The following is an 11,789-nucleotide window of genomic DNA, read 5'->3' on the forward strand; positions in this document are numbered from 1 at the left end:
ACTTCTCAAAACAAAAGCAATTATATGGGTGCCGTTGTTTTGGGATCTTTCCCTCATGCAAGCATCATACACTGATAGAATATTTATATGCTATTTAAATACATTTCATTTGAATGCCTTATTGTAAGGATTCAGGAAACACAACCAGCTTTTGTGAATGGTAAATGGCGGATCAGATCATGCGTAAATCACTGATCTGGAGATCTTTAGCTATCTTTAACTAAGACTAATTAATAGCTTTTGGCTGACTTTAATACTTAATGCTAGACAGTGTTTTATATAGTCTGTGCTCTGTTTTTATGGAAGTTGCGTAAATCCACGTCGTTCTATTAAATGTCGTTTCATAATTAAATAGCCTTCCAATAGGTTGAGCTTAGCTTTGCTACCAACGTGCACACGCATGCATTGAATAAACGCTCATACCACGACTTAATTCTATGCCTCTATGTTTGATGACACCAAATTAACAAGTATTTCCTACTAATTGCAGAAACGTTTGTTTTCTTTTTCTGTCCGCGGTTCCTTGATCAATTGCGCAGCAAATTATCAGACGATGCCCCGGGAATAATTTCATTCTGCAGACCAGCATTGTCCACGTTGCGGACCGCGGCCCATAGTTGGAGAAATGGTGACCTGCATGCTGCCATATTAAGGCCTTTTTACGGTGTGTTTTAGCCGGGTTTTCATGTGGAAGGCTGTGTAGAAATCTGGCACCCTATTGAACGAAGTTAAACTGAAAGAGCGTGCCGTTCACAGACACCAGAATGAACGAGTTCACAGTAACGTTCACCAGGCAGTAATGCAGGACGTTCAGTTCAAGTTCGGTCAAAATATGAACGAGTTCATGAACTTTCGTTCAATGAACGCGTTCAGGCACAACACTGACACCTGCATAGAGTGAAGAAAGGCCGATATTGCTCAAAGATGTGGACATAAAGGGTCTTGCTAGGCCCCTGCCCATCTAATTGCACATATTGTTAAAGAAATCAGAAAATTGAAGGTAATCATTATCTCGTCATATGTCATTTGTCATATGTCATTTCCCATTTCCTCTTTTCACTGAAGGGCTTGAAGGGAGAGACTGGGTCCAAAGGTGCTGTAGGTCCGTTTGGAGCCAGAGGAGCTGTAGGTCAAAAGGTTTGTGACGCAAAATGCACAACCACCAGTCAATTACCTGCTGACATTGATGGCTTTCAATTTCTGATAATTGGGGGCCAAGCAGAAAGCTGCGTAGATACCCATAGTGTTTCTTTCTAGTTAGCTTGACAGCCCTGAAAAAACGTATTGTAAAAGGTTTGAAATGTCACACATTGATACTTTTCATCTAGTCTTTTGACCTCAAGGGGACGTAGCAGTACACAAAAATGCTTGGAGAATAACTGTATGACTGTTGTGTTTGCCTTTTAAAAATAGTTAATACTGTGGAAGGTCCCCAGGTCAAAAATATAAAACATGTTTATGTCATCTAATTGATGCAGCCGTCCTCACAAGCATGACAGGATTCTTTTGCTCTCCTAGGGAGACCAAGGCGAGCAAGGAGTCGATGGTGAACCGGTAGGTCTTTTGGGAGGACTGGGAGAGTTTGTGAGATTGACGGTGGTGATGCTACTGACCACACTTTATAACAGACCCTTCTGGTGTGTGCAGGGTCGTCATGGAGTGGACGGATTGAACGGGGAAAAGGGGGACAAGGGGGACATGGGCATGCAGGGGCTGAAGGGGAGTCAGGTGAGTGTGTTGCACTGGCCTGAGGTGGGCAACACCTGAGGTCAGTCAAGTGAGCGCCAGTAACAGTCACACTGAAAAGTAACTTTTCTTTCACCAGCCTGATTAGTGGTTGAATTGTCTCTTTTGCACCACATTGAACGTATGTAATTATAGTATAATTATATACTCTGGAACTCACATTGAGAGAAAAGCTGATGGTTTTGGTGATGAAGTTTTGCTTTGACAGGGTGAGATGGGAGAGCCTGGTCTGCCAGGAGCTACAGGGGAGAACGGAGAGAAAGTGAGAGGGAACATTTTCAAAAATGATTTAATCTTTTTAAAGAGCAACATTAGGCTCATATATCATATCAACTCTACAGGAAGTTATTATTTCAAATACTATAAACCTTGGGCCCTGATTGGCTGTGATTGTCACAGGGAATGCGAGGTTTACCTGGTCGTATGGGCAGCCCAGGCTTGGATGGAGAGCTGGTGAGATGCCACATGAGTCAGGTTCACATAAATGGCATAGCTGTTTCTTTGAGAAATGCAGCAGTCATTCATTAAACATCCTGTGTGTGCCTGTCGTAGGGGGACCCAGGGTTGCCAGGCACTCCAGGAATTCCAGGCCTAAACGGGCTCACTGGGCGAAAAGTATGTCACCACCAATGTAGTTGATTATGTTGAAGATAATTGATGATAATGATGATAATTGTGATAATGTTGATGATGATGAAGGTGATGATGATGATGAAGGTGATGATGATGATGAAGGTGATGACAATGATGATGATGATGATGATGATGATGACAACATGTGAACACTACCTGTACTGTTGTCAGTAACATCCGTTAGGAACCTCGTTGTCTTCAGCATCATCACTTGAGCACCGTTGTGTGAATAATGAATGCAAGTTCTCTAATTTGTCTGTAGGGTGAAAAAGGAGCTGAGGGCGTTAACGGAACTGATGGCTTGCCTGGGCAGAAAGGCCAGAAGGTGCACCTAACACCCTGAACAAGTGCTGCAGGATTTGGGATGATATTGATGTCTCTTCCTATTTTGTAGTTTTCACTGATCTCGTTCTATCCTTCCCAGGGGGCCACAGGGTTTGCTGGGTTCCCGGGATTCAAAGGCTCCGCCGGAACCCCAGGGGTCTCTGGAGCGCAAGGTCGCCCGGGGCCAATCGGCCCCAAAGGAGACACGGGAGTAAAGGTAGTGCTAAGACTCTTACACACACACACACACACACACACACACACACACACACACACACACACACACACACATACACACACACACATACACACACACACACACACACACACACACACACACACACAGACTCAGACACACATATGCATGCATACACACACACACACACACACACACACACACACACACACACACACACACACACACAGACACACACACACACACAGACTCAGACACACATACAGTATGCATGCATACACACACACACACACACACACACACACACACACACACACACACACACAGACTCAGACATACATATGTACACATGCACACACACACACACACACACACACACACACACACACACACACACACAGACTCAGACATACATATGTACACATGCACACACACACACACACACACACACACACACACTCACACGCAGACACACACGCACACACACACATGGACACACATACAGTATATATACACACAAACATATGCACACGCATACACACATCAGACATCAACTCAAAAGTAAGACAAAAGCTCACTAATCCATAGTCATGCTTGGCAGTCAGTCTGACACCAAAGAGGCCATAATGGCTGTGCAACAAGGCAGACTTAATTACAGCTGCGTCCACGTTGCAGTGGACTGCCAGGAGGACAGGACGAGATAAAAGTAGCCCTACGTATGGCAGTTGTGAAGGGGAGAAGGAGGACATCGTAATTAACATAGTGGCAATAATCAGCTATTTCTGAAGAGACGGGCACTGAAATCCCTGGCAAAACGCTGGACAAACATCCCTGTTTAGCAACAATTAGAAGCCTCCTGACACTGATTGAAGTGGATCATGGTTTCCGTTCTCGGTGAGATGGAAGGGAGGGGGGGAAAAAAGCATGCGGTGGTGTATATTTATAGATTCATTTACGGCATCGAGAGGCATAATTAATGAGCAGGAGTCCTGTGAGGCTTATTATGTCGGCGTCTTTCAAACAATATTTACCTCCCGAATTTCATTTGTGCTGTGTTTACTAATTGTTATTGTTTCATTGAAGCAGAGTTCTTTATTTCACTGAAGTTTGGAAAACTTGGAGTTGGCTGAGTACTTGTTTGATCCCCATATCGACTTTGTAGTGGAAAGAGAAAAGTGACTGAGTACAATTCTCTCCTGTTTATATACCATTGCTCCCTGGGAAGATTAACAGTCACAGTGCTGTCGCTATCAGCATGCTCTATCTATTGGTTGGCCCAGGTTAACACAGTTACATGGAAAACTCACAGTTACACAGGACATGGGAAAATTCTGCAAAGCTGATTTTACAGAATGGAGTCGCAAAAGCACTTTTGAAATGTTTATGGGACCAAGCCAAGAATGTTATCTATAACAGGATTGGAAGTTTGAAGTGTCAACAAAATGTGATTGTTAGTCACTCTCCACAGTGCTCAGCCTGTTAGATCCCTGAGGCTCACTGAATGATTCCGTAGTGTCCTGCTGAGGTGTGTGATGTGTCTCTTCAACTCTCGTCCCTCAGGGAGGTAAGGGCAGAAGAGGCCGAGGCAAGCCATGTGTGAGGGGCCTACCCGGGACTCCTGGACAACGAGGGCAAAACGTACGGCCGAGGTCTATTCTCATTATCACAGTAATGTGGCTATGCAAGGAGGGGCGGCTGATGTGATCTGGGGTTTGTTTTGGGTTTGTTTGCAGGGTGACCCTGGACCAGAGGGAACCAAAGGAGACAAGGGGGAAACAGGACTCTCTGTAGGTCTTTCAACATTATGAACAGATGGTTAGAGTCTAGAGTAGGGACACTTGGCCACCCACCTGTAGCACCTGTAGTCCCGTGGATTTATTCATACGAGATCTAAGTGACATTTTTTTGTTTCATTTTCATTTTTGAGGTGGAAGAGGTGAAGGAGCTTGTGACCAAGGAAGTGGTGAAAAAGTGTGGTGAGTGTGTGTGCAAGGGTCAGTTCATGCCTGTAATTGTGGGTATGTGCATGTGTGTGTGTGTGTGTGTGTGTGTGTGTATGTGTTTGTGTGTGTGTGTGTGTGTGTGTGTGTGTGTGTGTGTGTGTGTGTGTGTGTGTGTGTGTGTGTGTGTGTGTGTGTGTGTTGTGTGTGTGTGTGCGTGTGTGTGTGTGTGTGTGTGTGCGTGCGTGCATGCACGTGTGTGTGTGTGTGTGTGTGTGTGTGTGTGTGTGTGTGTGTGTGTGTGTGTGCATGTGCATGTGTGTGTGCATGTGTTTGTGTCTCTTCTGGAACCCCTGCTGATGTGGCATGGAAACCCCACAAGAAGCACCATCTGTTGTGTTCCTCAACTCTCTCACTGTGGAACAGACTGCCCAAACCAGGGGGGCCGCAACCATTCACAAGAACTGACCTCAGTGAAATAAATCCATGTCCACTAATATAACCTAAGGGGTGTCATTTAAACACACATTCAACAACTAACCAACAGCCTTAAACAATGCAAAGTGTGTTTTAATGTTAAAAGCAGTATTACACAATTCCAATAATTACAAGTAATTATTGATTATTTATTCAGTGTCAGTGTGTAATTATATTATGAGCTAAATAAATTATGAGATATTACTGTCTCTAAAACAGTATGACAGAGAAATACACTGTGAATAATTGTGGGTGATTAATATATTAACTCTTTCAGGGAATGACATTTTGGTGCTGGTGAACTCTCAGGACCCTGATGCAGAGGACAGTGATGGGGTACCAGGGACCGTGTTCTCCACTATCATCCGCAGCACACCTGGTGAGGATGACTATGGAGAGGAAGAGGAGCAGACAGACACAACTACTGTCAGTCCATCCACCCCAAACACAGAGGCAACAACAGCCTCGTTCAACCTCACAGGTTGGTCTACCAAAGGACTCTTTGGATATCACTGGAATGGGATGAACAGTCCTATAGATGAGCTGTCTTATAGATATGGGATTTTTCATAATAGTGTCACACTGATTTTCAATATTAATTATATGATTATCATTACGCATATCCATAGCATGTGCATACACAGAACAATAGTGACTAAGACTTTACCACCCAGTTTATCAATAGTTACAACATGCATTCACTTACATGCTTTTGACCTATGTACTCTTAGCGTCACCATTTGTAAATAGCCTTGGCAATTTCCCCCAGCTCCGTGTATGAGTCTCTCCAGCTTTGCTTATGTGTGAAATGGCCTTTTCACTCTTAATGGGGGTTATCTGTGAGACATGAGGGGGGAGAGTTATCTTTGGACAGTCTGGAGTCGGACTGCTTGGGCGTTTGCATGGCTGAGTGGAGAGCCCAGCCTTCAGGCACTGTCTGTGACAGGACTAACCCCCCTCCACTTACCCTGACTGGAGAGAAAAAATAAATGAAAGATGTAGACATAACTAGAGTGGTACATCATGTTCATTATTCAAGAACACAGGGCATTACAGCCCTTTGTTATTTCCTCTTACCTTATTTTTTTTTTGTTTATTCTCCTACATGTTATATATAGTATTATTTATGTTCTAATGGTAATGAACTGTAAATAAGTAAATAACATAACATGTTATAACATGTTGCTAATTGATGTTGTACATTAGAGAATTAAGTGAATACTATTTTGGAACTGTGATTGTGGCTTATGTAGTCTGCCAAATGCCTGAGTATACTGAAAAGTTTTGCAAAAGATGCTTTTACACTGGATGGCCCCATTTCGGCATATACAGCAGTTCAATGCATTTATCATGTATCCTCACAGTTATACTCTGTCTATTTGACATATGCGATCAAGATTTCTCTTTCTATCCTCGGCAAGCCGTTGAATGTATTGATCTCAGTGAAATTACTGCTAATCAGGAGAAGTCTCTGTAGATGTTCTATTGCTATTTATTATCCTACCAGGAGAGCTGAACGTGTATGCATGAGGGGATTAAGAGCTGAATGTGTGTGCATGAGGGGATTGTGTCTGACCATATTTAGTGCTAACTAGCTGAATCACTCTGAGTGTGCTAACACATGTTCACTCTCACATGTGCTTATGTAGACGTCCACGGAGGAACGAGGAGGAAACGACGAGGGAGGAGACGTGTCCTCCGCCCTTCCTCAGGTAGCCTAGACGTCACAAACGTACTTCACAAGAGTACAGAAAGCTGTCTCATCTGTCTTTGACCTTCTTTCTCTCTGCTTGACTTACTTTTGTCTGATGTGCGATTTATTTCGTTATTTATTTATGGGCTTTTCAAGCCTTTTGTTGATAGGACAGTGAAGAGTAGACAGAACATGAGTTGGAGAGAGATGGGGAGTGGGACTGAGGAATGACATGAGAGTAGACCACCCTTGAACCTGGTCCTCATGGGCACTGGACCCGTATGTGGCATTGAGATGCCTGATGAAGACCCTGATGGGTCGAAACGTTGCGTTATGTTTTTAACTCAATAAATGTAGTTATTTTGGGAGATTGCAGTGTGCGGACAACTACTCTTCTTTCCTTGATAAGCCTCGTTTGTTCTGCACCTGGCCTCAGTGAGGTGGGATGTGCATACAACCACTTTGAAGAAAGAATTGACATGCTCCCACTTGCACCACAGCTTCTACCCAGATTACTTTTTACTGATAGAGAAAGAGAAAGAATGATTATATAAAGAATGATTATATAAAGTTGTGTACATATATCTAAAGCAGGTATTTGACGTTATTGTGATGGAGCCAAGATGAAGACAAAGCAAAGGTAAAAAGCAGGGCAAATCTGTTCTCTCGCTCGCAGGCCTCTCCTCAGATGCTTGTCTGGAGCCCATGTCCGAGGGCCACTGCTCCGAGTACATCCTGCTGTGGTACTTCCACCTGCGCTCTGGAGGATGCCGCCCTTTTGTCTACGGTGGCTGTGGGGGGACAAGAAACCGCTTCGCCTCGAAACAGGAATGTCAGATGCTTTGCGCCCAGGCTCAAAAATGTAAGCACTAAAGATGAGTGGTGAGAAAAATGTCAATGTTTAAATGTCTAATATGTTTCCTCTATTTTTTCTCTCAGAAGTTACACCATTTTTACATTACTGTCTTTTTTCTTTTACAGCTTCTGACCACAGGTGAAAATAATCCGGCCAACATATTCCAATGCCTATGTAAATAGCTGTATAATCCTTACTGTGTTGTTGTTGCATCTTATTGCTTATTTACACTGACACTAAAGATGAGTAACTGTAATGGAACTGATATGTTTTTGTTGCACTACTACTGTATATGATGATTCTATCATTATTTTCAGAATTTGTCACACGTTCATTTATCAGTAAGCCACAGACCATTTGTCAACAAGTCATCTATGACTGATTTTTAATTTTTTTATGATCTTGTGTCTTTTATATTTTTCTCTGAGCACTTGTATCTTGTCTTCCCATCAACTAAGTACTGGCATCTGAATGAATCTGGTGAAATTAAAACTCATGTGGCACTTATTTCTAATGTTTTCTTCTGGATCAACTGTTTGCCTTTATTGTGCTTTATCTCATTCATTGTGTGGATTTTGATCAAATCACTATTGATACTGAGGGAAGTTAAATATATGAATGGGCCAAAGGCTCTGCAGTGATATATAGTATTGCCTGTATGATTTATTTACTCAATGAAATGACACATCCTTGGTTTGGTGTGAGCAGGTGTGCATGCATGTGTGTGTGTGTTTGTGAACTGGTATGTGATCAAGTCGTGATTTCTCCCACGTTCAACTTACCATTGCCCACCCCCGCACTACTGCGTCTTTTTCTTGCTGATGTATGTGCTTATAATATTTAGTCTAGGCATATGCATTTGTGTGTGAGTGTGTGTGCGTGTTTGTGTGTGTGTGTGTGTGTGTATGATAGAGAGAGAGAGTGAGAGAGAGTGTGTGTTGGGGATCGTGACCTCTCCCACGCTTATTCTTGGCCAGTCGTGTCCGAGCTTGGCCCTGTTAATGGTGTGGAGGTTGCCACTTTGGCTCCTCTTCAGCGTGTTGTTCCTGGATCGTGTCTGGACACAGTCTCTGGAGAGCTAGCTTGTGGGAGAACCCTCCAGCTTGCTGGCATTATTTGGGCTGTCTGTTTATGACCACAGTGAACCCTTATGGGACTCTTTTGTCATTTAGACCATTCACATGTTGCATTTTGGTTCATGTTTTCCGAATATTTATTTGTCCAGAAAATAACTTGCTTATATTATGCTTATCAATCCTTTAACCTCCTACACATAGATAAAACAGCATTTAACCCTTTTCACAACCTCTGGCACCTATTGCTAAGGTGGTGTCCTCACCTTAATGCTGTGTCTGAGTTCATGTGTTTGACCTTGACAGAGTCACCTTGGTTATATAACCCCTTATCATAATGGCCTCTTCGAAATGTGGTGTGTAATGCATCTAACGTCTGCATATGTCCTATCAGGAGGGGGCGTCGCCCTGGCAGGCTGTTCCCCAGATTAGAGCGCAGTAGGTGATCTGAGCAACATGTCATTTTCAGAGGATATGCCAGCACACACCACAACAAACTTCGTTCCCAGAGAGAGGTGACTGAGGCAACAGGAGCAATTTAATATAGGACAGTGTATGTACCTTTGAGTAATCTTTATTTAGCCTACCTCAAGGACATCACACAGTATGATCAAGGAACCACCACGATATGTTAAAGTCGCCATACACATTCAACCATACACATTCAAAACACTGCGCAAATATCGGTAGGTGTTTAGCACTTTTACTTTTCCCAAAATACCATGCTTACCACGGCTTTTCTAAATGCAGGTCTAATTCTGCAGTGATGCCACTCTAGATTTGACAAAGCATCACTTTAAACATGGACAGTTTATCTGTATGTGTGGGGTTGGTTAACTAATGGAAAAATAAAAATATTATACATCGGGAAGTTTGGGTCATAATTGTCACCAGTCCCTCGGTTAATAAAAAGTCTTTACCCTCTCCTTCAACCCTAGGGTAACGAATATATTATTTTTATATGTTGGCATGAGATCTAAAGTAACATATATCGACGATACATCAGTAAAATTTTGCCTCCTGAAATTCCAGGCTCGCGCGCAAAGAGCTGCCCATGTCCATGTATTTGGCGCATGAAACATTTTCTCTTTGCATTAGCCTACGCAGTTGAGTGCCGCTGTATTTTGAATATTAGGTATAAATATAGCTTTATTCAATAATAAACTAATTTTGCTGAGCGCACACAAGCTCATCTTAACACCTTCTCCTTATTGGGAGGTTACCAATAAGGTATGACGTTTGTGCTGGCGCACGGGCTCCGTGTAATTGAACAGTACTAAATGGATGCCCACCGAGACTGGTTGGTAAATACAGTTGAGAAACAGTTCTGAAAGGAAGGTAGAGGTTGGAACTTGGGTTTGGAAATTCTCGTTTATTGCTGTTTTCTTTCAACAACCTTGACATTGTCTGAGGCAGTTTGGATCGTTTAGTGCCACAAGAGTAGCGACACCAGGTGAGTTCGTTGATTTTCAAGTTGTAACAGGGTTGAAACATTTTAATGTGAGAAAATGTATGTGTGGCTGTTGTAAGTTTTGACTTTAAAGATAAACCTGATTGGATGGATAACTGTTTTATTTATTTGTGATGAGATGCAAATGAGCATTGTCTACAATTACGTAGTTATAGTTTTACGCGCATACCCAATAAGTGTAAACTTTCCAAATGGTTGACATTTGTAATTTTTAGTGAATATGTAATGGAATTTAAAAGTCACCAGAAACCTAATACCGCAATGCTGCATTCCACAGAACCGCACAATGCCGCTCATGAGAACGCTGTTCCTACTGGCTGTCCTTTGCGCACCCACCTCAAGTCTGTGCTTCCGACTGTATGAAACCGAATCTAACTTTCTGTGCAGTAATGAGGTCCTCTCAGGAGCTAAGAGTAACGAGCAGCCCAACAACGTGCTCTTAGACGGACGGGGCTTCCTCTTTGGGTCGGGAGAAAATGTCGAATCTGCGGAATCTCGCGAAAAAAGGACATACCCGGCACCTAACTACAGGTTCCTGAGCCACACACAGCTGAGGAGTAAGATGTACAGGAACAGCGCAAAGGGCAACCGGCGCAGCAAGGTTACTCTCTCCCTAGATGTTCCGACCAACATCATGAACATCCTTTTCGACATTGCCAAAGCCAAGAACCTGCGAGCCAAGGCGGCAGACAACGCTCGTTTGATGGCACAAATTGGAAAAAGGAAGTGAATCCATAACTACCCAATGACTTTTCATCATAATCAGTTTATTTGTTGTTGTGTCATTTTTCTTATCCTGGCAAATAATTTTCTGAGTCCACAAGTTTGCTTAACTGACAGGCATTAGCCTACATAGACAGGAATATCCTGGCTGATAAGTACCGTTTGTAAACGTTTCCATGTGCGCAAAGAATAAGAAAAAAACGACCATGATGAACATTCAACTTCGTTGTTAAATGGACATACCCCCTGTAAACCATACCTACGCTTGCAATAATGCACTGAGTATGAAGAATTACACTGAGGAGTGTTTCTGCCTATAGGCAGGATACAAAATAAAATCATCCAAATAATTAAAATCTAAAGGGACGACAAAGAATAATGTATCCATTGTGTTAAGTCGGCTCTGTTTGGATATATGGAAATAAACTTTATGTTCAGAGCGGCATAAAATAGTCTCATCCGTCCCATACTTTTAGACTTCTTGCTACTTTGCTCATTTGTATATAAAGTTGCATAAACATGAATAGCTTTTGCATTTTCATTTTGATATTGTAGCCAATTGTGGACTAGAGATAGCCTACAGATACCTATGACTTAAAACTTAGCATAAGTTGTTTAGTTGATGCGCATAGCGCAATATGTCAAGAAGTAGACTCT

General features: G+C 42.7%; 2 protein-coding genes across 2 annotated transcripts in view; both read left to right on the forward strand.

Annotated features, from left to right (window-relative positions):
- col7a1l (collagen type VII alpha 1-like) overlaps window positions 1-8,349 on the forward strand; it is an 80,670-nt gene extending 72,321 nt beyond the window's left edge. The window contains exons 98-112 of the mRNA XM_076297510.1: window positions 1,066-1,137; window positions 1,519-1,554; window positions 1,648-1,728; window positions 1,955-2,008; window positions 2,146-2,199; window positions 2,299-2,361; window positions 2,642-2,704; window positions 2,804-2,920; window positions 4,460-4,537; window positions 4,633-4,686; window positions 4,827-4,875; window positions 5,594-5,797; window positions 6,966-7,028; window positions 7,686-7,871; window positions 7,991-8,349. Coding sequence (XP_076153625.1) covers window positions 1,066-1,137; window positions 1,519-1,554; window positions 1,648-1,728; window positions 1,955-2,008; window positions 2,146-2,199; window positions 2,299-2,361; window positions 2,642-2,704; window positions 2,804-2,920; window positions 4,460-4,537; window positions 4,633-4,686; window positions 4,827-4,875; window positions 5,594-5,797; window positions 6,966-7,028; window positions 7,686-7,871; window positions 7,991-8,007 — 1,191 coding nt within the window. The 3' untranslated portion in view covers window positions 8,008-8,349. The remainder of the gene's footprint in view (window positions 1-1,065; window positions 1,138-1,518; window positions 1,555-1,647; window positions 1,729-1,954; window positions 2,009-2,145; window positions 2,200-2,298; window positions 2,362-2,641; window positions 2,705-2,803; window positions 2,921-4,459; window positions 4,538-4,632; window positions 4,687-4,826; window positions 4,876-5,593; window positions 5,798-6,965; window positions 7,029-7,685; window positions 7,872-7,990) is intronic.
- A 2,346-nt stretch (window positions 8,350-10,695) lies between these two features.
- On the forward strand, window positions 10,696-11,139 carry ucn3l (urocortin 3, like). The gene has a single exon (XM_076297511.1). The coding sequence runs from the start codon at window positions 10,696-10,698 to the stop codon at window positions 11,137-11,139; it is 444 nt and encodes a 147-aa protein (XP_076153626.1).
- Window positions 11,140-11,789: the final 650 nt, after the last annotated feature.

The sequence above is a fragment of the Alosa pseudoharengus genome, unplaced genomic scaffold, assembly GCF_046254945.1.
Source record: "Alosa pseudoharengus isolate Yale_2024_CS ecotype anadromous, Long Island Sound unplaced genomic scaffold, YU_APseudo_1.1 YU_APseudo_1.1_scf_20, whole genome shotgun sequence".
NCBI classification, from domain to species: domain Eukaryota; kingdom Metazoa; phylum Chordata; class Actinopteri; order Clupeiformes; family Clupeidae; genus Alosa; species Alosa pseudoharengus.